Source organism: Acinonyx jubatus, chromosome D4 (assembly GCF_027475565.1).
Source record: "Acinonyx jubatus isolate Ajub_Pintada_27869175 chromosome D4, VMU_Ajub_asm_v1.0, whole genome shotgun sequence".
In the NCBI taxonomy this organism is placed as follows: Eukaryota; Metazoa; Chordata; class Mammalia; order Carnivora; family Felidae; genus Acinonyx; species Acinonyx jubatus.
The window spans coordinates 34,457,536-34,484,838 of record NC_069391.1 but is presented as its reverse complement, the minus strand read 5'-3'; the positions used below and the strand labels follow the sequence as shown (position 1 = coordinate 34,484,838).

General features: G+C 49.5%; 1 protein-coding gene across 1 annotated transcript in view; it reads right to left on the bottom strand.

Annotated features, from left to right (window-relative positions):
- The window catches only part of SHB (SH2 domain containing adaptor protein B), a 135,632-nt gene that overhangs the window by 79,347 nt on the left and 28,982 nt on the right, over positions 1-27,303 (bottom strand). The window contains exon 2 of the mRNA XM_027039484.2: positions 6,495-6,615. Within this exon, the coding sequence (XP_026895285.1) occupies positions 6,495-6,615 (121 nt within the window). The remainder of the gene's footprint in view (positions 1-6,494; positions 6,616-27,303) is intronic.

Below are 27,303 nucleotides of genomic sequence, written 5' to 3'. Positions count from 1 at the left end.
CACAGCCGGAACACAGACACTTGAACTTGGTACATACCATCATTCAGAAAGCACACTGCCACTAGAAGACGCTGTACCAGAGGATGAGAAGATACAAAAGGATGTCCCTCCCCCCACCCCCTTGCCTTTAAAATTTGTGACTGGCTTGGGGTGCCTGGGTGGGTCAGTCGGTTAAGCGTCCAACTTCAGCTCGGGTCATGATCTCACAGTCCATGAGTTTGAGCCCTGCGTCGCGGTCTGTGCTGACGGCTCAGAGCCTGGAGCCTGTTTCAGATTCTGTGTCTCCCTCTCTCTCTGTCCCTCCCCTGCTCATGCTCTGTCTCTCTCTGTCTCAAAAATAAATAAAAACATTAAAAAAAAATTAAAAAAAAAATTTGTGACTGGCTTTATCTGACGGTACCTACTAGCATATAGGAGAAAAATGGGCAGAAGGCAAGTTGTGAGCAAGGAAAACAGCCACATCTAGGCAGTGGGGTTCTGTGTGAAATGGTTTACTTTTAAATTCCTCTTATTATGCTATAAAGTTGATTTAACAATAAAAACATGCTAAAGACTTTTTAATGTGTAATTGCTTATAATAATAAAAATTATGGGAAAATGCTTTCAAGTAATGTTTATGTGATTCATCCTGCAAAATGATACTTTGAACAATTTTTTAAAGAATGTTAGGGTGGGGGGAATCAGACCTAAAAAAGGGGCCTAAGTAATGGTATAATTCCCAGTTATTTCTGTAGGCCCTTTGGGAGTACAGGACAGATGTAAGTGCTTTAGCTGCAGCTAAGAGCACTACTTTTGCTGCTTATTTAACCTTTCTGAGACTCAGTAGATTTGTCTGTAAAATGGGGATGCTGGAAGTACCTCTACCTTACAGGCTCCTTGTGAGGATTAAATGAGCTAATCATGGTTATGGGGCACCTGGGTGGCTCCGTCAGTTAAGCATCCGACTTCAGCTCAGGTCATGATCTCATGGCTTGTGAGTTCGAGCCCCATATCGGGTCCTCTGCTGTCAGCACAGAGGCCACTTTGGATCCTCTGTATCCCCCTCTCTCTGCCCTCCCTGGCGCACTCCCTCTTTCTCTTTCTCTCAAAAATAAGTAAACATTAAAAAAAATAAATAAATGAGCTAATCATGGTTAAGTCCTTGGGGAAGTGCCTGGCACACACAGAAGCCTTTCTGTAAAAGTGAATGGCCACCATCCATCCCAATCACCACCACTACCTTGGGTACCTCTGAGAACTTCTGGGCTGAAAGCCTGGGAGAAAGGGTCCCAGTTGAGAAATATTCTGCACCTTTAGGTCAACTAGAGTTTCATGACCCAATCAGTCTTTATACTAAGCTCCTGCCCCATGTGCTTTTCCTATCATTATCCTATCAAAACCCTCATTTCCTGCCACTCCTCTCCAGCAGAAAGATCCCATGCCTGCCTCCATGCCTTTGCTCAAGCCCTTCCCTCTGCCTGGGTTGCCAGACCCAGCTCTTATCACTACCTCCTACCACCTCTCCCCTCCCATCTCACTTGGATTGCCCAAACCGGAAGCCTTCACCCCTCCTCTGAGCTCCTGGAGATTGACCCACTCATCTCCACGCACCCACCACTGACCACCCGGGTCCATGCCTGTCTCCCTTCTTCATAGATATTCCTAAAGGCAGTGACAGTATGTGCCTAGTTTACATGGTCAAGTCTCAACACAACAGGGCAGGGCAAGGGCTCCAGGTTCGGCTGACCAAATGCACTGCAGAGGGCCTGAGGACCACCTGCTCCACTATCCTGCTGATTTGGCCACCTACCTCCAGGTGGGCAGGGACCCCGACAGGGAATGGCCAGAGAACTCAATAGTACGTAATACCAAGTGAAGGCCCAAATAGGCCCTTTGCTCCCCAATAACAATACTCTCATACACATGTGCAGAGCAGCATGTTCTTCCACCCGAGACTCACATCAGTGTTGTGTGCCCTATTTTACAATGAGGACACTGTGGCCATCAAGAGGCTAAGCATCTTGGCCCACCAGGCACCTGAGTCAGCCTGACTGGGAGCCCAGCGCCCTTCTCACCAAACCAGCAGGCTCCATGTGCCTGGGGCCCTCAAGCCTGGGGTTAAGACACAGGGAAGAGGGTAAGAATGGGCTGTGAGGTAGGGCTTTGGACGGAGGGTTGGCCTGGGGACACCAAAGACATTGGTGCAGGAAGGAAACTGAGGCCCAGATGGCATGGAAAAGGCTAAGGCCAGAATCTGACCTTGAGAGAAGGGTTGTGCAAGATGAAAAGGGGAATCAGGGCTGTATAGTTAGCACAAGCCAGGCTGGCACTGACAAAGGAAGCTGCCAGATCCTTTCCTATTCAGAGCTGGTCTCCGGTACTCCCTTCACGGGCCTGGTCTTAGGTGTCTAATGATGATGCAATGCACAGTGAATCATGACATCTCGGAACTCACGGTTGACACAGACTTCAGGGGTGGTTTGAGCCAACCACCCATCTGTTACTTGACTATCTTTATGTCATCTCTCAATGTGGGCTGTTTTCCCTCTGCCTGGATACCTCTAGGGATGGGCAACACATTGCCTCACAGGACAGCTTCATATTTAATTGGTAAGTTCAAAAACATCTCAAAAGGATTATGACTTTTTTTGAGCCCGTTTCTCTACTTATAAAAAGGAAAGCTTGAACTGGGTCACGAGCTTCCCCACTGGGTTCCACAGAGCCCTTGGGTTTTCAGTAGCTACCTCTGAAGCTGCTTTTGGGATGAGAGAGGCAATGGGGGCAGAGAGCAAAGCCCAGGCAATTCATGGGCATTTGGGTTGTGAGGTTCTGTGGACAGCTTCACCTCCATCTTGAACCAGAACCTAATTCCTGTGGGTGATACAAAGGGGAATCTATGGAGAGGGAAACTGAGGCAGACAGAGGGAAGAGGTGAGAGGAGCCCCTGAGGAAACAGGTGCACTTCTCCTCACCCTCTTTTGCAACCACAGCCTGTGGGGCTGGGCTGAGTTCTCTGTTCACAAAAGCACACCTCCCCAAAGCCTCCCCCATCCACCCGCTGCATGGAGTCAAGGAGGCAAGAACAAAACCCCATCAGCTAATCACAGGCGTGTGAGCCACCCGGGGTAGGAGGGGGGTTCTGAAAATCAAGCTGCAGCACCCCAGGGCTGCACAGGCCCTGGACAAAACGTCCTGCACAGTGGCTGAAATAGGGCCTCAACAGTCAGCCTCACAACTCACTATCTGGCTACTTACTTAACCTCTCTGTGCCTCAGTTTCTGCATCAGTAAAACGGGCAGCTACACTTTAAAGGGTGATGGTGAGGGGAGCCTGGATGGCTCAATAGATTAAGCGTCCGACTTTGGCTCAGGTCATGATCTCACTGTTCGTGGGTTTAAGCCCCGTGTTGGCCTCTGAGCTGACAGCTTGGAGCCTGGAGCCTGCTTTAGATTCTGTCTTTCTGTCTGTCTCTCTCCCTCCCCAACTTGTGCGCGCTTGCTCTCTCTCTCTCTCTCTCTCTCTCTCTCAAAAATAAGTAAACATTAAAGAAAGAAAGAAAGAAAGAAAGAAAGAAAGAAAGAAAGAAAGAAAGAAAGTAAGTAAGTGATGGTGAGTATCCAACAAGAATTCACATCAAATGCTGTAAACAAGTACAAGAGCCTAGCAGCTACCTCCACAAATAGGTAAAAACAGAGGCACAAAATGTGTTGCCAAAGCTCAAACAGCCAGTTTGCAAACCAAACAGCTAGAAGTATGACCAACTGCCTGCTCTAAGACTACTGCTTTGCACGGGGAAACTGAGGCCCAAGGTCATTCAGGTGGCAAGTGGCCATCTCAGATCTGCTTGATTCCACCTGGGTTCCTTCTGCAGTAGTACAGAGAGGTATGCCATCTCAGGCAGAGAGGGGATGCTCTTCCCAACAGGGTTATTCCTATCTACCAAAGACGCTTGCCCTGTTCCTAGAAGTTGCATGCACACGTAAATGTTATAGCATGCACCCCGTGATCCACTGCCCCCCTCTCCCCTGACGAGCTGCTTCCTAAAACATTTACACAGCACTGGCTCACCCCAGCCCCCTCTCCCTGCCATCAGTCAGAGCGATGACGTTACACACAAAGAATTCTGAGTCAAAGGGAGCTGCAGTAAGGTCGTTACAGCTAGAAAACGTCCTGTTTAATCACCTATTTCCTTAGAAACCGAAAATGTGGGTAAATTTGGGCATAGCCTGTAAGCCAGGAAGAGAGTGCAGAGCAGCAAACACAAGGATGACTCTTTGGAGACAGAATGCATAAGATCTTAACAGATCTCTAATTAAATCAAACCGCCCTGCCTTGGACCTAGCTGCCGTGGGTGTGTCTTATTAAAAAGCCAAAGTCCCACAGAACAGTTCTGTCCAGCTAAGCAGCTACTTGACACTGAGGTCCACGGATGCACCAAGGAGGAACCAGCTCCATTCCAAAGACAGCCGTGTCCACAATGTCTGGATTCCCAGATGTGCCCTTCCACCCCAGTCCCATGTTCTGCAGATGTAGGACTGAGCCCCTCACTTGTACCTGTGTGACCCCAGGGAAGCGATTTGTCCTGTTTCCCTCATGTGTAAAGTGAGACACTACTTCCTTTTGCAGGGACATGGTGAGGCTTAAAAGTATATATGTCAAAGGGCCCAGTACAGAGCCTGGAGCTTGGCGGGGGTTCCAGCCTCAGATGGCTCCCGCCATTTCCTTGTGTCCCGGATACCCCAGCATCAAGCACAAACATACACTTCCTCCAGGACTCCACCCCACAGACTGCCCTGCCAAGCACAGGCCACACTTGCCATTCTGCCACCAACTTACTATGTATCTTCAGGCAAGTATCTCTCCCTCTGTAGCCTCAGTTTTCCCATCTATAAAATGAGGCTGTTGGGTTCAAGTGGCCTTTGAATATCCCTTGCTGCCTGACATCTGAATGTGGCAGAGGGTCCCAAAGTCACTCCTGTAACCACCACTCCTTTAACCCTGGGCTGACATGCCCCCGGTGCTCCCACAGAGCTGACAGTTCACCAAACCCGGTGGAGATGATGGCATATAGCAGCGGGAGTAGGTATCACTACAGTCCTGAGGTGAACAAGATTCCACCAGTAGACCTGCTTCCCTAAGTCGCTGGAGGAGAGCAGGCTACCCCTCCGCCAGGCACCAGTCCCAGCTCTCTGCCTCTTGCTGCCCACAAAGGCCACTCTCCCAGGAGAGATCAGGAGAGAGCAGGAGGCCCTACAGAAGTCTGGTCTAATCACTCCCTGCCTCAGCCTTTTGCAAAGTGGCTAAGCGTTCTGGAGGCCACACTGGTGGCCAGAGAATCAGTACCCAGGAACGGGAGAGCATGAGGCAGAGTCTTAGAGGCAGGGTCTGGATTTGTACCCGTATTTTTCAGCAATTGTTGCATGAGGTCTCCTCAACCCTATGAGCTACACTCGGCATGGGCGCAGCATACACTAAGTGCTCAATGTTGCTTCCTTTCCCTTTCTTCTTCTAATTTGAGAGGAATCAAGAGAATGTACCCAAAGGCATGAACACCGAGCAAATCATAAGAGGGCCACTTTAGAAAGTGGCATCTGTAACCCAAATCCCAAGACACACAGGGCACCAATTCACTAGGCCTCAAAAGTCAAAGCGGCTCCCAACCTGCTACTGGCCACGCTCCTGCACTCTAGTCTCATGTGGTACCCCTGTTCATGTTCCTGCCCAGTGTGGGGTCACAGGGGGCCAATCCATAGGACTATTCTTTTGTCTCTGGACCATCCTCCTGAGCCAGGAGGACCCACGTGTGTGGTTTCTCCCTACTGCCTGCTCATGCCAAGGGTCTGAGATGGCAGACACCTCATAACCATTCACTCCTTAAAGATGCCCTAAGCAGGGTACTGCACACATAGCCACTTTCTTCTGGGTCCCACATGACTATTTGGACAAGGTTTTGTCATCTGGGGCCAACAGGAAAACAGCCACAGTGGGGAAAGTCTCTGTATTTTCTATAAACCTGCCATGTAGACCAGAGGACTTAATGCTGCTTCCAGCTACATGCCAAAGATTTCCTGGTGTGGGGCCAGGGATAATTTTGTCCCCAACGATCGAACACCACCGCCCCCCCCCCCCCCCTTCTTCTACTAGGTACTGAAAGTAAGATGACCCAGCATGATTCTTTGATTGCCCTGGCTGCTAGGAAGCTCCAGGCTAAGTTTTCGATCTCAAAAGCTGTATTTTTCTTCAGCAGAAATTCCTTTTGTATTTTTTTAGTTCTTACCTTGGGTAACTGTTACTTGGTGCCCTGTACTTTTTCTGGACTTTCAGTGTGCCCTGCCAGGTTCTTCCTGATGTAGGTGAGACATGAACTGGTGAACTGTAGTGAGATTCAACACAGCACTATCCTCCAACCACCGTGGTGCAAGTGCAAACCTTCCCCTGCTGAGGCTGGCTGGGCACCTGCCAGGAGCGGCCCCTCTGCCTCCCTGCTGAGTCCCTGTGCCAGCAGCTCTGCTTACCTGTCATGATCCTCTGGGCCTCGTAGGGCTCCATGTAGCCAGCACTCTCTCCCTTTCCTGCTTTGTTCTTGAGATCATTCTTGGCATCGAAGGGATCAGAATAGTCATCAGCAATGGTCACCTGCAGGGAGCAAGATGGCAGGAGTGTGTGAATCCACCTCTGGCTTTCTGCTTCACTTCTGTTCACAACCAGGCTTTGTTCCAACAAACATAAATGGAGCCTGCCTCATACCAGCAAGGAGGGGGAGGTGGAGACAGGAAAGAGCTGGTGCCTGCCCTTAGGGAGCTCCAATTCTCGTACCCCTAACAAAGAGACCCACACTGGCAGTGCTCCTTACAAGGGAGGGGCCTCTGAGCAGGCAGCCTGGCTGTTCCGGGCACAGCCATGAGAACAGAAGGGCATCTGGGTAGGGAAGCACAAAGGCAAGGACCTGGAGGGCGTCTTTGGGGAATGTGAGTTGCTCAATTTAATGGAATGGAAATGGAGGAAAGTTGGAAATGAGATAGCAAAGCCTAGAGATGCTGACATGCTCCTGGTGCTGGCTGAGGCCTAGAAGAGCCTGCCTAGAGATAATTATGTTCAGCGTTCCATCTTCCCCCAATCTGGAACACAAGCATGCCTTGGGTAATCAGACAACAATTTGGTGAGATCAACACACTGCAAACATGACCGTGGCCCCAGGCAGACCCAAAGAAAATACAAAAGCAGCTCAGGGACCCATAGACTGCCATGGTCAGAAAGGGGCTCGGAAGCAATAAACTGGAAGACTCTTCTGTAACAGATGGGGAAACTGAGGTCCAGAGAGGGAAGGGGCTTGACTAAGACCCTCAGCCATATCCTCTGCCTCTCAGGGCTGTTCTCTCGGCCTCCTCACTTGTCAGCATTTCAGAAAACAGCAAAGTTCCACCGAATACAGAGTCACCTCGGGGTAGGCAGCGGGGGCAGGGAGGGGAGTCCTAGGAGCACGTGAGAATCTGGGATGTGAACACTTTGGAGACAAAGTTCCACATTTTCCCCGGAGGAGAGTAAAAATTCTTGGGCTAAGAGTAAACATGGCAGTTTCTCCTCCCATTTCTGACTTTCTAAGCTTCATAAAGGGGCACACTTACTAGTGGGGAAACCCACTCCCTGTCACAGCACCCTAGCCCCACAGCAAAGTTGCTGTGACCTCCGTGGAGTTCTTTGCCCCTTTGGTCACATCTGGCAAAGGGCAAGTACTCAGCCTCCCAGCCAGGGCCACCCAGCTGCCTCTCTGGAGAGGGGATAGGTTAGCATTTCTCTCAACCCTTGGGGTTACATGAATTGTTATTTAAATTGTGGGTTTAATTAGAAACCACAGGAGCCTCTTCTCTCTCCCAGCTTCTGGAATGTAAAGCATTTGAGGGGCCTATAAACCCAGGGGAAGGGAAAATCCCCCTTTGTCTGCCTGGTAAATGGCAGCTTGTGGCAGCAGCCCTGGCAGAGGGAGCAAGTGACCTTCAGCTGCCAGGAATGTGATGCCCGCGGAGGGACAGCGTGCAGCAGCCCTGTCACTGGCATGCGGCCGGTGGGGGTGGGGGGGAGCTGATGGGAGGCATGGCACATAGCAGACACTGCTCCCTGAACAAGAGCAAGCTTATCAGGGAATGACCCAGGGCGGGAGCGCCCGAAATCTGAGTATGTGTGACCCCATTGCCACTGCTCTGCCACTGCTTCATTGTGGCTGTGGGACAGGCTTAGAGTCCCAGCGGGGACACTTCCAGATGCTGACATTGTAATCGTGGCCTTTCTTGAGACTCACTGAGCTCAAATGACACCAGGCAGGGGGAAAATGGGGATGGGGGGAGTGCTGGGTCTGGCAATGTCTTTCACTTGATATTTCTACTCTACCATTTGCAGAATACATTAGGGAGAAAATTATACACGTGAACCACTGTCAAATAGAACAGCTCAGAGGCTGATCTGGTGTAGGGTTTTGTGTCTCAGAGTTCAAGCGACTAGAAGTCCAAATGGAGAAAACCATGAGCCTGATGTGGATGACATCTATTCCACACAGCCTTACCCTCTCTTTTCAACATGAACATCCTCCATCTATTTCAGGAAGGGAGCAAATATTTCCCCAAGAAAACCAAATTATTTTGGGGGGATTAGCTGAGGAAGGGGGAAGACAGGGAAGGGAGTGGGCTGCAGTCTCCGTAATCTGGAAATCAACATTCCAGCTCCTTTCGGAAGTGCTCTGTAATTTGCAAACAGGGAAGGCTTGCAGGATATAAACCAAATCTTTGTTCGCCCTGGGACAGGAGCTCTGGGAGGCCTTCAGTTCAGCAGACACTATCTGTATTTTCTAATTAAAATGAGATCTGAGCTCAGGTTGTCAAGGGGCCCCCAGCTGCCTGCCCTGCTTACTTCCGTTTCAATAAGAATTTACAAATCCTAAAACCAGGAAAAGCCCCTGGTCTCTGCTGACATATGGTTCCAGTTATACCTGCTGACAGTTGAAAATCCTTCCATTAGAAAAAAAAAAAAAGTTTAGAATTGTTAGTTTAAGAAGCAAATCGGAAGGTTCCTAAAATGTATATTTAATCAATTTGCTTTCCAACTTCAAAGTGAGGTTGGTGGAGGGGAGGGAATCTGAGGTTTGAGCAACCTGAAACTTGGCAAACACTTAACTGAGCTGTCTGACCTTTTGCAAAATCATGTCCTGGTTTTTGGAGTAAAAGTTTAACCAGGTGCTGGGAGAGTTGAGCAGACAGTTAACCAGAGTGCCCGAGCAACTTGCCACAGGCCCTGGGCCACAAGCACTGAGCATTGTAACTGCTGTCCCAATTGCCCAGCTCGCACTGCAAGTCAGGAGGGCTGGTAGGGGGCTTGAGTGAACGTTGCTGATTTTCTGAGTTAAAAGAAAGGGAAGCAGTTTCCCCAGATGTGGGTTTGGATTCCTACTGGGGCTGACACTGCTTTGCTTTAAAATGTCCTTGAATCTAATAGAAAAATTCAACCCAAAGGGAGCCAGTTGGGACTTCTCTGCAGGTCAGGCTACCTGTGCTTGTGAGAACTTTTCCTTGATTTCCATCTTGGATTGGTGAAGACCTGACTGGCATTGGGCATTTGGACCCCTTCACGGCCCTGCTCATGGTCCCACAGGCACAGAGCTTAGAGGGGGCCAGCCTACTGGTCTCACAACTCCACTATGCAGCTGAGCAGCAGCAGAAAGGTGGGCTGTTAGAGCCTGTCCAACCAGCGGATCACAATCGCCTTCTTGGCCTCCTGGGATGGGTGCACTGGTCCATCTCCGAAAAAGGAAGAGGGTTATGGCTAAACCCTAGGCAAGGCTTTTCTTGCTTTCAAACAAAACTAGAGACCTCAGGTCAGCCCAGTGCTCCAGAGGACTTTCACAGGGTTATAAAGCAGTGGGTTCATGGGGGTCCTTGAGAGACCTGCTTTAAATTCTCATTTTGTAATAGCCCACTGCAACCCAGAGGGTTTCAGAATTCCACCATGCTTGCTGCCTTTCTGAATAGGCTCTGTGAGCTGGCTGCAGACTGCAGTCGGCTCCACATGCCTCTTTTCTGGTTTGCACACACTGCTATGTGAAACTGGTCCCTCCCAGTAGTCTGAGGCCTGGGTGTTTTTATCTTGGGAATTTTGCTTTGTGATAGGAAGTAGTCTTCCTGTTCACGCCCAAAGGGAAGCACTAGAGGAAGATGGGTGTTGCCACTTGACCACACTTGGCCACATGCTTTTCTGAGACAGCCACATCTGTGGGGAGAGCCGGGTCCTCTTCCCATGCTCTCAACGGAAAGGTAAATTGGCAAAGCCTCTTTGAAGGGACAGCTATTGGCAAAGCCCATGAAAATCCAAAAATGCACATGGATTGACCCAGCAATTTCATTTTGTGATATTTATTCCCAAATGTGCACAAGGAGCCAGGTAAGGATGCTCACGGGAGCACATAATAATGAGAAACTGTAAGCGCCTGCTATACCCATCAATAGGGGAATTGCTAAATAAACCGTGCTAGTTCCATACTATGAAATATTATGCAGCAGGTTTAAAAAAAAAAAAAGCAGTTGCTCTATATGCACTAACATAGTTCTCTACAGCATAGCTTTGAATGGAAAGAAAGCAGGTTGTAGAATAATAAAATACAACATGATACCTACTTATGAAAAATGAAACAGAAAGCTCTATTAATGTAAAGAAAAGACCTAGGGAGAAATAAACTTTTTTTAAAAAGAGATTTTATATATTTTTTAAGTAATCTCTACACCCAACATGGAGCGTGAACTCACAATCCTGAGATCAAGAGTCACATGCTCTATGGACTGAGCCAGTTGGGCATCTCTAGGGAGATATAAACTTTAAACAGATATCTCCTCTGGGGCAGCGAAGGCCTGAGATTGAGTGGTTAGAGGAAATCAAAGGAGATTTGCCTGTAATGTTAATGTATTTTTCAAATAAGGAAAACTTATTAATGTGTTACATGCAAAATTAAACTTCTTAAAAAAGCACTCTTTTCATAGGCTATTTTTGGTACAGTAGATAAACTGTTTCCCAAACTTGCCTAGAGATAGGAATGGCCTGGAATGCTTGTTAAAAAAACAGATCCCTAGCCCCAATAATCTGTATATTTAATAAGTAACCCAGGTGATTCTTACCAGGAAAGTTTGAGAAGCTTTAAGCTACAGCCAGCCCCCTCCCCCACCAATCTAAAGCTAAACCTCCAGATATTACTCTGGAATTTCACTTTCCCCAGGTATTTCTCAGCCCTGTTCATTAAACTGAAGTAAGAAGTCAATGTTAAACTCAGCTCTCTCTTGCTTTCTTCCCTGGGGATTAAGTAGAGTAAGAGATGACCCAACATGCCTTGGTCGATCTCCAGAATCTAAGACGTAGAGGTAATGGCATTCCCTGTGTAATTCTGAGGGCTGGCCCCAGATGAAGCAACACAGCCTGGGCAGGGGGGAGAGGGTTACCAGGCAAGACCCTGCCCTGCCCTGCCCCATGAGGGGAGACTGGGCCATGAGGATGTGCAAGGTTCTCTGTCCTGGAGCATAGACCCGTTTAGGCTATGTCAACATGGCTCTCAGCAAACTCTGCAGGGAGATCACACAGCCCCAGGAAAGCTGACAGGACTGTGGACAGTAGCCACTGCTGAAATGCGTGAGGCATCCCTGCTAAAAAAAAAAAAAAAAAAAAAAAAAAAAAAAAGGCGTGATAAGAGAGGTAGAAAAGCACCACCTTCTGGGAATGGGTCACCCACGCTGTCCCTTCTGCTCCACAGGCACCTCCTCTGAGCCATGTGGTCACTTCCACAAGCTCTGCTGCCTATGGGAACTGGTGGCATTGGGCTGCCCCAGCTCAACCACTTGTTGGATGAGGCAAGAGAATTCTCCCTCATTCTGTGCTGCTTTTCTTTCCCTGGGAAGTGAGGGGGCAGCCCCCCATGAGGTCCTGGGTCCTTTCCAGGCCCATGACTTCTACCCCAGAGCAAACTGCATCTGAACACACCTGGGAATGTTCTACATGGTCCCAGTCGGACCGTTTCCTCACCAGTTTGCCATTAAAACTATACAAGTTTTCTTAACAGTTTGTGGGTCACAGACCTCTTTGGAAATGTGACAGCTGAAGATGTGGCTCCCTCCAGTTTATATATGTCTGCAAAGCCGCAGGGCTCACGTCAGAAAGGTCAAGAGTACCGTGTTAAGACCAAGTCCCTGTGCATTGAGCCACTTTAAAGAACAGCTAAGATGGGACATACTCTCTGTGCCTTATATAGGCAGTGGGTGCAGACTCTATCATAATTCAACACACATCATTCACCTGCTGAAAATACAGTGTGATGTGTGACTGGCCTCCCATTCATTTGGAGGTGGGGAGTGGGGGGCACAGGAAAGGACAGCATGAGTCCACTTATCTTGGCTTACAGCCACACAGCACCCAAGGCAACCTGGCTCCTTCTCTCACTGTGGAGGTCAGGAGGGATCCCTGAAGGTGACCGAACAGCATGCAGGGCATGAGGTGGCAGCAGCAGCCAGAAGGCTCCCTGCCTCTGTCCCCCAGTAGGGGACTGGGCAGACTGGAGTCCTGGTCCTTCTTTGAGATCCACCATGACACAAACCCTGGCAGGCATGATGTCCCCATGATGGAGGCTCTGTTGCCATACCAACTAAGAGATGACATTAAAGAAACTGAAATGTTGGGGTGTGGAGTCGGCTTCAAATGACCAGCAGGCTGTCTAAGAAAAAGACAGTGGACAAATGTTCTGCACATACCCAGAAACTATATAGAAGCAAGCTCGGGGAGTCAGAAAGGACATCTAACGGCCATAAAGGGGCATGCTGCCTGGAAACCAGAGTTCCTACCATTTCAGTGTCCAAACAGAGGTGCCAAGGTGGGTGTCTGCTTTGGGTAGAGCTCAGCTCACTGGCTATCACCTGTCTGTGCTCTGTTTTCTTAGCACAGATTCAGCCGCCCTGCAGCAGAAGTTCAGCTTCCAGAACCGCCTAGATGGGTGGCTGTTTGCAGAACCCCCACTGTGACCAAGGTAGGCGATATTTCCAAAGCTCAAAGCTGACCAGCAGCAGCTGCCTGGGGCCATGAAAATACACAGAAAATGGCACCGCAGAAAGGAAGGACATCACCAAGCAGGGACGGCCCTGCAGAGTAACTCTGGACAGCCTGCTCTATCTCTGAGTTTCATCAATTCACCTGTGGAACTGAACAAGAAGATGGCCTGGCTTCTCAGCTTCACATGAATGTTATGAGGAGAAAACACTGAGATGATTTGGGGACGTGTCAGCAGTTTACAAAGAAAAGGCAATGGTGGCAACTTCTGGGGGCCCAGGATGGAGCTAAGTGCTGGGGAGAGTCTCTGCTCACAAGCGGTGGAGATTTAGTGAAGAGGACAAAACAGAGACCTAAGAAGAACCCATCAAGGCTCCAGTGGTGACAGAGAAAACTAGCTGCAATTAGGCATGACAATAGCTGTCAGAGTTCTCAACCACAAAAAGAAAAATGTTTGTGAACAATCCTTTTTTTCCTTTTAGGCTTTGGGTAAGATGTACCTCCTACTCGGGGGCACTTGGCTAAGAAGAAGAGAACCTCGTGGGACCCCCGGGGCCACCCCACCTGTGTGCTGGGAGGCAGCAGCGTGCTCCTGGTCTCTAGACTGCGTCCAGGGCTCCGAGCGGTCCAGAGAACCAGGCTAGGACACACATGGGGCTGCGGAGATGCCCCAAGTGGAGATGCAAGCAAGCACCCCCTTGCTCATTTCTCCCGGTCCCTGGCTTTAACCATCATAGACAACTCTCCTTACAGGTGAACCAATAAATCATTTCTGACATGGCAAGGAAATTAATCTGGGGAAGATTAATTAGCTACATTCTCGCATTCAGCGGCAACTCCTGGAAATCAGATGGAGGGGAGCACTTTTTCACACTGACCTAGGACTGGTTACCTTTCTCTCCTCTGAGGTCTGATTCTGCCATGCAGAATTCAGAATTCTGCCCAAAGTTCTAAGCCCCTCTTTTCATGCTTGGAGGTCAAGTGCTTCCAGTGGCTGGGAGTTCATGACTTCATAATTCAGTCATGTGGGCAATCTTCCTCTGGCAGGCGCCACCCATTGCTTTGTGCAGACCTTGGGGGCTCTATTGCACACGCTTCTTTACAGACCAGCCAGTTATCTTGCCCCGCATGTCAGGAGGCCAGGGGTGTTTTAAGTGGTCTCCACTGGTCTTTCCAGTCCTGCCCCTCCCACGGCCACAGCTGCTTGCCTAGACACCTGCAGGCTCCAACTTGTTAGGAAAAACGCATTTCAAATTACAGCCTCTGTCAGCTCCTCTCAGGCCCTGCTTGCTCAGCCCCTCTCTCTCTCTCTCTCACACACAGTCACACACACACACTCCTCACCCTCCCTCAGTTTAACCCCGTGGAGAAGGCTCTGCGTCCTGGGTGGGAGGCTGCTGGAGTGGAGCCCAGCTCAGCCCTCTGTTTACCTCAGAAGCTTGTTGAATAGGTCGTAGGGACTGGCTTCTCAACATCTTTCAGCAGTGGAAGGTTCTATTTTGAACTCAGAAATAGCTCAATCCTAGAATTTAATTGCCTTCAGCTAGGACCAGAGACAGAATTCACTGCATCCCTCCTGAAGACAGAAGCACACAGGGGTCTGCAGTGGCATTACATGTGAGGTCAGAGTGGAAGAGTCCTGGGAGATAATCTAAGTCCAATGGGTTTCAAATTTTTATGTGTGGAATTGTGTAAAGGAAACCTCACACGGAACCCCAATATGTACCAGTACCCAATCTGAAAACATTGAATTTACTGGGGAGCAGGAGGCCCCGAGGAGGAGGGGTGGTAAAGGTCAATACCCAAAACAGGTAACCCAACGTTTCCTAATACACAGGTCCATGTTGTTTCTGTAGTACCTATATGGCTATCTAATGTTTCTTCTAAAATCATTCCTAACATGGGGAAGCTGGCTGGCTCAGTCAGGAAGGCATACGAATCTTGATCTCAGGGTCCTGAGTTTGTGCCCCATGTTGGGTGTAGAGATGACTAAATAAATAAATAAATAAATAAAGTTTAAAGAAATCCTTCCTAACATTGTCAATTTGCACAAACACTCTCCCCACCCCTAGGAAAAGCTTAGCGCCTCTTGCAAGGACCACCACTCTTAACATCCATCTATCATCTCCCCCCCCCCCTTCCCCCAAGACAGCTCCCTGTGGGAGGTGGGCCCCAGGCAGCAGCATCCATTGAGCCTCCCTTTGTCCTCCCCTAGGCTCTGGCTCAGCACTGCTCAGCCCTCCAACAAACCCCATCAACTTCCACCTAGCTTCCCAGACAGTCCTTTCTTGCAAGTTTCTTGCTCAAGTGGGACAAGTGCTCCTTCTGGGGTTTGGGGTCACTGCCTAGAAAATGCTCTCAGACCAGCCCTGGATCAAGAAGGGTATGAGTGGGATTTTCTTCTTTCCTTTGCAGAACACTTAGGGTTGGAGAACATATCATCTGGAGCAGGGATGTGGGATGGCTCTCAAAGTCCTTTACTGCTCCATGCCTCAGCTGCCTTGTTTATAAGGTGACAAGAGGATACGTACTAAACGGACCAGGATTAAGTGATGGACTTAGAATGGGTCCAGCACACAGCAAGTGCTCAAGAAATGTCAGGTGTGATTATCATCATCTCAACCGTCATCTGGCCTGATGGATCCCCTCGTCTTATGGGGGAAGAAACTGAGGCCCGGAGAGGGAAAGGGGCTTATGGAGGTCACCTGGATATCCAGGAAGAGAATGCTCATAACTGGAGTGACAAAACGAAACTCCCACCAAATCGTAACCACAGGAGAACCTGTTATCTGTATGTATGTATAGCCTGCCTGCTTCCAAAATGAGTTTTGGACAACTGAATTTAAGTGATCTTTCTGTGCCTGGTAGGCCCGGCCCTTCTGCTGCTTTCTTCCTGAGAAAGGATCAGGAATGCCCGTGAGGCTTTCTCACGGTAACAGAAGACTCTGTACAGTAAGAACAACTTCTTCAGTGTTCTCACAGGAAAAGTATGTAAAGCAAAACAGAGCCTAGAAGCCAAAGGCCTTCCTGAGAGCTACAGTACCTTTAAAAGCCAGGCCTCCGTGCAGGCTGTGGAGATGAGCTGCAGTGGCTGGGTGAGGCGGGGTCTCTCCAGCCCATGTGAGCTCCGTGCCCAGAGCTGAGATTAAGGGGAGAAAGGGCTCAGGCCAGGTGCAGCCCAAGTGACTGGCAACCCCAGCCCCGGGATCCGTACTAAATGAAGGGGCACTTCTCTCTGAATGGATCCCATTAGGATGATGCATGCACATTTCTAACACAAGAGCCGCAAGGCAGGCCAGAGCATCTTAAAACACAAGCAGCACTAAACAGCTGCCCTCCCCCCAAAGTCACCACCTTTTTATTGAAGACATGCAGCATCGGCCATAATTACCACCACCAGATTTGAGGGTTCCCAATTATATTCCGCTTAATAGTGGGTGCTCAGTAATAAATGGTGATTCACTTTTTAAAATGATGCCATCAAGCTTCAATTAACTCTTTCTCACATGCAGACCTCTAGGCTAAGAAACTGCCCCTGAACCCCAAAGCACTTCTCATATGTACTCAGCACTTTCCAATGTAAGTACAGGAAAGTTATTGCTGACAGAGCTTTGCGACAACAAACCTGTCTGTAACGGTGTCAAAGCCTTGTTCAATCACATTTACCCCATCCTCACAACCTGCCAGGCAATGAGCTCTGAGCTGGGATGCGGCAAGGAGCAGAGGGAGGCCTGTACCCCTGCCTCATGGAGCATCCAGTCTCCAGGGAGAGCAGTATTAATCAGTTTACCTCCCCGCAGAGGGCAGGAGATACTCAGCAGGCCTGTTTGAGGCAGACGAGTATGTGCACGGGTGAGGCCCCTTCGTACCCTTTCCTGAATTGCAGCTATGTGGACACCTGTCTGCTTTGCCAAACCTGGGAGGCAGGTTCTGGAGCCGGTTCCCTCTTTACCACGGACAGCGCTGGCGTGCAGTAGGGCCCCTACAAGGTGTGCCAGGCGGGAGCCAGGGCAGGCAGGGATGCTGAGGGCGGTACTGGATTCAGAGGTTCGAGCTTCAGTGCTTCCTGGCTTCTCACCAGCTGTAGGGCTCTGGGAGGGTGTCTACCTTTTCCGAGACTGAGTTCACCCACCTTCACTGGGAGAACATCTTCCTCCTGGAGCAGGAGGAGATTGAATCAATGGACCTACGGGTAACACAATGGCTGGCACATTGTGTCGGCAAGGTAGGAGGCACTGGAGAACATGGAAAGGATGCTGTTCTCACCTTTGAGATGCCACAGGCCACATATCTTAGTTTGGGTTCCCCCAGACACAGACCTTGAAGCCAGGACTCAGGTGAAAGCCCTTTATTTGTGACCTGAAACTTATGAGGGATGTGGAAATGGGCCAGGGAAGGCAGCAGCAAAGCTGGCTAATCAAGCCAACTACCAAGGTGGGCAACTAGAACTTCATCCCACAGGAAAACTGGGTTGGTGGGGAGGGGGGGGCAAACACCAACTAACTCCCGGAGTCACCACTGGAGGCTGCTCTTGGGTCCCTGCCCTTGGCCACTCTGGTGTTTGTGGGAAGGGTGGCTATCTGCATCCCAGCTTCTGCATGAAGCCCTGGGGCAGATATGGGTTCAAGCCCACTGAAGAAGGTCAGACCGCAGGGGTGGGAGGGACTTGGTGCGGCCTGACAGCATGAGATAGCTGCTTAGGACAGAGGAAGCCTCATGGAGAAGGAGTGAGGTGAGAGGAGAGGTCCACCAGGTAAGTTCACCCAGTTGAAGCCATAGGAGGGCCAGTCAGATCGACCTGGGCTCCTATGCCACTTGACCCCTCACCTGCCCAGCTCACTGCTTTCCTCTGAGTTCCAGTTTCCTCATCTGTGAAATGGGAAGAAAGATCTCCCTGTCCCATCTCCCTCTGGGGATTTAGCACAGATAATCATTTTGCAAATGCAATGGGGACTGTTACTGAATCTAGGAATCAGGCTATCCCCACAAGCCACCCTTCTCAGTACAGGTAAGCTTCCCTACACGAAGTCCCATGGGTCATTTTCTCCTGGGCCAAAGATCAAGTTTCCCCAAGGAAACACCCAGACAAAACCAATTTTGGGGGACCAAATGCCAGCATGGCAGCTGTTCCCCGTGAAGAGCTGTTGTCCAACGGGCGGGGCTGGTGTACCATGTGAGTACCTGGGAAGGCCACGCCGGGCAGATGGCACCACAGTGAGCCTGTGTGTGGACAGGCGGCAGCTCTTTACGACTGGCTAGTGGTACATCAAAGCATTACAGCGACCCCACGTCTCTTACCCTGCAGCCAGGGGTGCTGGCTTCCCACCCCCTAGACAGAGAAGTAGTGGCCTCCAGTGAGATAATGGAAAAATGAATCTCCTCCTTTTCCACACATATATAGGTCAGGGCACAACCAGAAGTACAGAAGGGCAAAAACTCTGACCTGGTAATGCCCATCCTAGGATGGGGTGAGTTACCTGGGGACACCCACAATGCAGCAAGCAAAGAAGTTACGGAATCTTTATGGATTAAAAGAAAATGCTTTTTGGCATCTCAGCAAGTGACAAAAATCAGACTTCAAGAGTACTTTCAGGAGGATTCCATTTTTCTAAGGTATAACACCAAAAAAAAAAAAAAAAAGATGGAGAAAGAAAAATGTGCTTATGTGCATAGAAAAAGGACTAGAAGGAAATACAGTAAAACACAGCACTTGTCACCTGCTGGTTCACAAGCCTTCTCTCTGATCAAGACCTCCAGCACCTGGGCAATGGACTAGAAGACAATAGGACCACTGAGCTTTCCACGCTCAGGGAACACATTGTTCCACACCCACTCCATGGTCTCAGAGCCTCCCCTCATGGACCTGGACCCCTTGCTGTATCCTACCCAGAGATGTCTACTTTGTAAACATGTGATGATTTCAGACCACTCTGGCCTTTGCCCTGAAAATCCTCGAGTGCTGCCACCGTGCCAGAAGTTTTCAACACCAGGGCAGTCTGATTGGCTCTGTCCATCCCCACCCCACCCTTGTCTAGTCACAGCATAAAGGGGCACGAGCAAATGCTAGATGAGTCAGTGAGTTAATGAATCCAGGGAGGGTCTACCGGGCCATTTCTCTCTGCAGGGAAGCCCAATGTCCATGCCCATAAGGGCATAAGGGGCCTCTCACAGTAGGGCATTATAAATAAGCACACTTTTACTCAAGTATTTGTAAACTTCCTGGCTTGGCTGCTTACTAGCTTGCATGACGTTAGGCAAGCCATATGACTTACTTGAACTGTCTGTCCTTAGTTTCCCTCACTGATAAAGGATAAATAATACTAAGGTTTCCCTTACGAGTTCACTGTGAGAATTGTTTTCATATCTGTCAAATGCTAGGGCGCCTGGGTGGCTCATTCGCTTGCGTCCAACTTTGGCTCATGATCTTGCGCTTCTTAAGTTTGAGCCCCATGTCGGGCTCTGGGCTGACAGCTTAGAACCTGGAGTCTGCTTCCAATTCTGTGTCTCCCTCTCTATCTGCCCCTCCCCAGCTCATGCTCTGTCTCTGCCTCTCAAAAAAAAAAAACATTAAAAAAAATTTGTCAAACGTTTAGAACCATGCACACAGCAAAGGTAAGCATTACTGAAGTATTTAGTAAATAAAATAAGTAAATATATACATACATGTCTAGCACATGCACCTGCACCTAGACATGCGTGCACATGAATGTCCACAGAAACACACATGCTCACATTCCCACGTGCTCCAGCAGAGCATGACCTTGATTTGCTTTTTCCAGACGGGTTTTGAGGTCAAATATGTGTACTCTACCACAGCCAATGGGCAAAGAGAGAAGGGCTACAGTCTGCCCTAAACAATAATAACCCACTGAGTAAAGCCTAGCCAGTGTACTGACCAATAGCCATGACTGAGAACCCTGGTCATTTGTACCAATCCAGTTATCCATCAGGCTTTTCTACACCAGTATGCTGCTCCAATCAGAGAGCACCCTGCCCCACCCAACCCTGTGACAGGTGACTCCAGACCCACTGGACCTCAGCGATGCATGACACCTCTGCCTGGAGATACGGAGCTACCAGAGCAAACAACAGTGGCCAAGAGCACACAGAGAGCCCAGATAAACTCTGCCTGTCTTGCCTCCTTCCTGTAGGTTTGTAAGAGGCCTCACCTCTATAATCCTCTCCACAGGCTTCTTTATCTGACCTCAAGCTTCTGTGCAGAGGGATGGGGAGAGCAGAGGAGATGTCTAAGTGGGGATTTCAGGGAGTTTCAAAGGCCCAGTCCAAAGCATTCTATTTGTTGGGCTTAGTATGACAGGTTCTTATTTTTACATGCCAGTACTTCAGGAGTTTGACATATATGTGCCCAGGGCCAGCTACATAAGCCTGTGGCCTCTGCAGTCACATGGGGCTCTGTACGTGGTTTCACGCTCTGTTGCCATCTTGAAACCGTCAATAATTTTTGAGTGAGGGCCCACATGGATTCTTATTTTTCAGTGGAATGAGCCCTACAAATTACGTTGCTCATCCTGATGGTCTTCCACATCCAGAAGTTCCCATGGGGAACTTGGGACCCAAACTCTAATCCCTTCCTCTCTCCAACTGGGCACCACTAGCTAAGTCACACTCCCTGTTGGGACCTTAGTTTCCCCATCTGTAAAATGGGAAGGAGACAGCAAACTTCAGGGCCAGAATTCTGGATTTCACAGACCACTATAATTACCAAAAGAGGGAGGAGAAAAGACACAGGATCACAACACTAAAACCCAACTACCATATGTCCCTATTGACATTTTCTAAAGGAAAGAACAATAAACAGTAAAAAGGAAATTGAGAATAAAGTACAATTCTTTAAAGAATGAATTTAACTTCATAAAAAGACTCCTAACTTTTCACTTTTCTAATTACCTTCAAGGAAAGCACTGGACCACATGGGCATTTCAGTCCTTCCAACATTATTTTGAAAGTCAAGCCCTCCTTTAGGACACAAAGTTCTGGTGTATATCTATGGCCTAAGGGCACTGGCTTTTCCTGCTCAGTTCCCCTCCCCTCCCGCTCACTCCAACAGCATATTCGAGACCACCACTGAGGACTGGCCTCTATGAAACACCAACACAGTGCTTGACAGTAGCCTCATGTATCAGGCACAAACTGGCCCTAATTTATTGGTGCACATGGTAAAATTACCTTCCAAATGGAATGTCATAAATCACCCACTGCCGGAAACGTTCTATCCTTAAAGGGGGGCAAAGGTATCTTGAACTGAATCCCAGACTTATCAATTTCAAAAGAGCAAACTTTAATCCACTGCTGCTGTGCTAATCAAGTGATTGGGGAGGCCCGGCCTCTTGCTGATAACACACCTATCTCAAGACCTCCCCAACCCTCTACTTTCTCTCTTTACACATCTCTCTGTAGAGTCATGCTGAAGTCATGCATAACTCACAGGGACTGACTCCTGGGAATGAGGGTCCTTTGGTGCCAGGACCTAAGAACCTCAGACTAGACCCTCCAAGAGCCAGAGCATTCTTAGAGCATTAGAACCAGCAAGAGGCTTACTGAGGTGATGCTGATGATGAAGTAAGTACCTCCTATGTGCCAGGCACTTGCCTATGTGCTTTTACACACAGGGTCTTATTTCTTCTTGCTAATTACACCATTTCCAGATGACAAAATCAAAGCTCAGAGAGGTTTAGTAGTTTCCCCAAGGCCATAGAGCACATAAGGTGGTGCAGGCTTCACTCCAAATCTTTGGCTCTCCTATGCCACCCACGGCCTGTTGCATGAGTTTCTAATACCCTGGATTCCTTCTCGACAGCAGGAGGAAATCTCTGAAGGGAGGTTTGAAAGGAAGAGGAGGAAGCTCTGCCAATTTGGCTCTGATGTGCCAACCTCGGGCAAGGGCCACCCCTGACACTCCCTCAGTCAGCTGGGTGCTGGGAGTCTCCCTTCCTCTTCCTCAGCCGCCCTATGACTGGAGCACACCTGCAACCTGCCTGGGCCACACCTGGGGAAGCAGCCGCTTCCGCCTGCAGCCTGGAACTCTGCGTTCCGCTTCCAGCAATTTCCTCCCTCCATCCCTTACTGCCCCGTCCTTCCTGCCAGAAAGATCCCACCTCCTCCACCTCCCCACAACCACCACCAAAAATAGCACAGTATATATAGCACAGGAGGAATCCTTACATTAGAGGGAATGAGGCCCCGGGGCCTCCCTCCTCACATCCCCAAACCCCAAACATGGAAGCCCCATGCAGCATAGGAGGGGAAGGAGAGCTAGAAGGTGAATGTGACCTCACCTCTTGTTTCATTAGTAAGAGTTACTACTTGGACAGTGCCCAGCATGCACTAAGTTATTGTTATTTTCAAAGAGGCCTGTAAAGTAAGCCTCATTGTTCTCCTGGTAAAGTGGGAGGGAATTTTATGGTAGAGTTGGTTCATTTTTCATCTTGTTAGGGTAAGCCCAGCTGGATTTGAAAAAAAAAACAAGTGTCCACACATACTGTGAGGACCAGAGGAACTGGAGGTGTTCCATCTGTAGAAGAGGAGGCCTGGGGTCAAGGTGGCCGGCCTAAAATCCCTACGGGCCCTCGCAGCCCAGAGGTGGTGTTGGCTGTGATGGTTCCTGAGATGGGGTCTAGGAATAACTCAAAGTGGCAGTCTCCTGGGATAAAAGTGAGCACCCCATCATCTTTATGGGGGTTCCATCATGCCCATTTCTTGGGGATAACACAGGTGATGTGGGCAACCTGACTCGGAGGAGGTGTCCTTTCAACACCCGCCTCCCTCCCACAAGAAGAATGTCCTGGAGACATTTAAACCAATGCCCCCGCTGACCAGCTGTTTTGAAAGGGCCAGGACTGGGCCCACCTAAGTGGTCTGGATACACTCCCTGTCTCCTCACATTAATGTCAGGCCCATCCTCTGATTTGTGGACAACAGGTCAAAACAGATGGTCCTGGCCCATCCATCCTGGACCCCATAACTGGAGTGTCATGGGCTTATGGACTGGCTTGGGCAGGCTGTACAGCTCCTACCACCTTCCCCACACCCTTGCCTGGGAGAGTTGGTGTGGTAAGTAAGGCAGGAAGGGTCCTCAAAGGCTGCCCCCAACCTTTTCCACCCAAGAAAAATTTGCTATAAAATGCCAACACCCTCCCCAGAACCGCCTCCCAGATTTAAGAAGGAGAGAGGTGGCTTGGGTTTAAAGAGAAATTGGATTCCCATTCATGAACTCCCCATACCAAAAGCACCTAACAGGTAAAACGGGTTCTGCCATTGATTAATGAGCTGGGGTAATAATGGGGCTCACCCTTCGTCATTAAAAATATTAACCTTGTTCCTGGCCCAGTGATAAACCCATAAACCCAGGGCCCACAAAGCTCTCTCATGACCACACTTACCATCTGCCAGGTGAGGGGGGTGGGTACACCCTGGGGGGTAGGCCAGGAAAGGGACAGAGTCCTTTGGAAAGGCCACTGACACACCACAGAGCCAACCGCAGGTGGGCAGGAGGGAGAACTAAGGCCTTAACTTTCCACAGGTGTGCAAGAACCCAGGGGTCTTGGCTGCCTGGGACCTTTATTAAAGTGATGTTTTGCTCACATGGTCTAACGTAGCTTCCCAAAGGCAAACCTGCCCACAGGCTGTGTTGACAGTAGTGTGTGTGACAGTATGACTTGTGCTACTGGGGAGGAAGATGGTCTTCCTCAGTCTGAACAAACCGAGGGTCACCCATCACCACATGCAGCTCTGGGTCCTTCACTTCAGATCTAGAGCTGCCACTGGGAGGACAAAGAGCCTGGCCTCCATGTGTCACGAGCATGGTGGACAAGACCAAGGAACATGCATGTTTTAGAGAATATTCAGGGATATGTGTGCACGGTGCAGAATGGGTGGTTAATCCCTAGAACCGGATGTAGGTGTGTTCTGTTGGGTTAAAGAGGACAGAATGAGGCACAAACAGCAGAGGTTATGGAAAAGATTTCAACTCAGTTTTAGGAAGAATGTTTGATCAGACAGAGCTGATCAAAATGGAACAGGATATTTTGAGACATAGTGAGCTTCCAGCCACAGGAATCTCTAGGCAGAACCTGGTTGAGCCAGGAGAAGGACCTAGATTAAGATTCTTCGCCATTGGAAACTGTGTGTCGCCTGGAATTTTCACAATACCCCAAAGCATGAGACTGAGGGCATGGGAGACAGTGTTGAAGGGGTCGGCCCAACCTTATAAAAGTGCATCTCTCTCACTTCCACAAAAAGTCCCCAAGCATTCCAGCTCTGCAGTACCAGTTGTACTGGTTCATTTCCCCCAAAACATATGAGGGTGGGAGGCTAGATAAGCCTGCCTTCGGAGAGGCACCATCATTGTCTAGGTGAAGATGAGACACAGGAGGTGAGCATGAGCTCAGCATCTCTAGGTATCTCCAAGGTGGGGGGCCCTGGGCCACTCAGTGGAAGGAGGGTCTCAGCCTAAGCCAAGACAGGGCTTCTTACTCTAACCACATCACATAGGCTGGGTACTACGGGGGAGGCACAGAATCATACTCACACTTCTGTACTGGAATTCAGCAATGCTCATGGTGGGTAAGGTACTGGGGACAGAAGAATAAATATAGCTCAGTGTCTGCCCTCAAGAAGGGGAGAGTCTAGTAAGAGAGGTCAGCAAATTTCTTCTATAAAGAGCCAAATAGTAAACAGTTTGGTTTGCAGTCTCTATGGCAACCACTCAACTGCTACTGTAATGTAAAAGCAGCCATACACACGAGGAAGAAAGAAATGGGTGTGGCTCTGTGGCAATAAAACTTTATTTTCAAAAACAGGCAGCAGCTGGATTTGGCCCAAGGGCCACAGTTTGCCCACCTTTGGTCTAGTCTAATGGCTCTTAACAGGCTGCACATTAGAATTACCTTTGGGGTTTTTCACAAACAGCAATGCCTGAACTCCACCCCAAATTCCAATTTAAGTGGTCAGAGATAGGGGCCTGAGATTTGCATTTTCTAAAAGCTCCCCCAAGTGATTGTACCATGGAACCAAGACTGAGAATCACTGATCTCTAGCAGAAGACAGGCACTTGTAATCCAACTATTATCTCACAATAATCCACAGTATTTCACAAACCCAGCCCGGGGGAAGTGACTCGCTCAAGGTCATACAGTGAGTCAAGAGGCAAGGATTCCCAGCCCATGAGCATTCCCCTGCACCACAGCAGACACACAGATGGGCTCATACTCCCTCCCAGAGCTTGGGATGCAAGTGCCCCTTGTTCCAGGAGCATGAAGACCCGGGAGAAATACCAACCACATTCACCCAACCCACTCTAATGCATGGGACCTAACCTCTCCCTAGGCTGAACCTCAGTGACCTCATACTAACACAGGAACAGAATTCCCAAAACATCTCCCTTTCCTTTGAGAAACACCATTTTAACCAAAGTTTAAACAGTTTATTGGCATCTGGGAGGAACAAAAGAGGACTGTAAAAACTGTATTTCCTCAGTCCTAAGAAGTGCAGCCACAGGAAACTCTTTACCAATGACACCACTAAGGACCTGCCAAAACGTGCCGCCTGCCCAGAGCTCTGCCCACACAGGACTTGGGCACAAGGAACCCCCAGAACCCTGGGGAATGTTGCAAGAGCTTGGCTGAGGCTGGGCAGCCACTGGCAGTGATGATCTCAACGTCTACAGAGCAAACGCACTCAGGCAGACAGGGCAAACCCAGGCATCCCTGGCCTTGCAGGAGCTCTGCGGGTGGCCAGGGAGCCTCTGAGCCCCAGACCCTCCCTCCTGTCCTTGGAGCCACGGGGACAGTCAGGGGCTCAAGACAGCAAGCATTTGGCCTAATACAATAAGCAGCTACCAGGGGCTGTGTTCAGTTCTTTTAATGCAACAACCCTATGGAGTAGGTTCTCATATTGTCCCCGTTTTACAGATGAACAAACCGACGCGCAGGTTGGCAGGGGAGTCAGTGAGTTAGTCAGGATTCAAGCTCAGCTGCTCTGTCCCAGATTCAGGCTCAAAGGACTTCAAAGCGAATCTACCAATGCACAGCCTCCCTGCAGGGATGGTGAAACAGGCTCAGGGAAAGTAAGGGGCTGGGAAAAACCAGTTCTAGGTACCACCCCCTCAGAGAGCCCTCTCTCTTCACCGAGAAGGGGCCTGCCATCTCCAATGACACAGAGCAATGGGTTCACACAAGATGCTGAGGGCCTGCTCAACTGGAGAGTGGGTTGGCTCTGTCCACCAGCCTGTCCAGGAGACCCCCTGTCATTCAGGAACTTCTCATCCCACCTCCAGGGTGGGGAGGGCTGTATGCTTGTTTCCAGAGTCATGCAGCTCACATACAGAGCTGCCTGCCCTCAGCTTTCCCACCATGGGTCTTTGCCCAGCCGCGCCCTCCTAGGGTACTCCCTTCTCTAATCACCGCACATTCAAGTTCCACCCAGTCTGCAGGGGACAGTGCTCGAGAACATGAGCTCTGGAGTTAGATCTGAGTTCAAATTCTGGCTGTGCCACCTTGGGAAGCTTGCTCAACCCCTCTGGGCGTCAGTGTCTTCATCTATAAAGTGAGGATAGTGACAGAGCCCGACTCAGTGCCTGGCAATGGTAGGGGCTCAGCTGTATTATCTTAGTTCTGTCTGCACCTCCACTCAGCCTCTCTGGGCCGCCCTTGGGGCAGACTCCGTGCTGGGCTCCAGGACGTGAAGCAGAACCAGATACTACTGGGTCCTGCAGGAGTTCCAGGCTAGTCAGGGGGACAGACACAAGTTCACAAATAGCTGTGAGGGGCTAAGAAGTGACATTTCACATCCTGTCACACTCACAAGATTTTTTAAAAATCTGGCTCTTTTCCCACTGACTAAAGTCAGTTTCAGTAACTCCTGACAAGTTGTATAAGAGTTTTAAAAAATCAGGTCAAACCACATTTGGAAAGCTCCAAAAGGCTCCCAGAATTTTCTCCCTCCCTTACTTTGCAGTCTGGGTTTGGCTGTCCTGCTCCCACTCTCTCCCACCCTGTGCCCCCATAAGACGTGTGCCCCATCCCATGTATTCCAAGCACACCAGAGCTCAGCAGCCACAGAATAGGGTGGGTACACAGGCACCAGGCTGGAAGGGACCTCCAGACTTAAAAGCGCCACAAGGCAGGCCTTATTCTATCATAAAAGCAATGGACCCAGGAGCCCCAGTAACCAACACTCTTTCCAGGTCAGAGTGTCTCTTATTCTTCTCAACAACCCCTGAAGTCATCATGCCATGATTAGTGA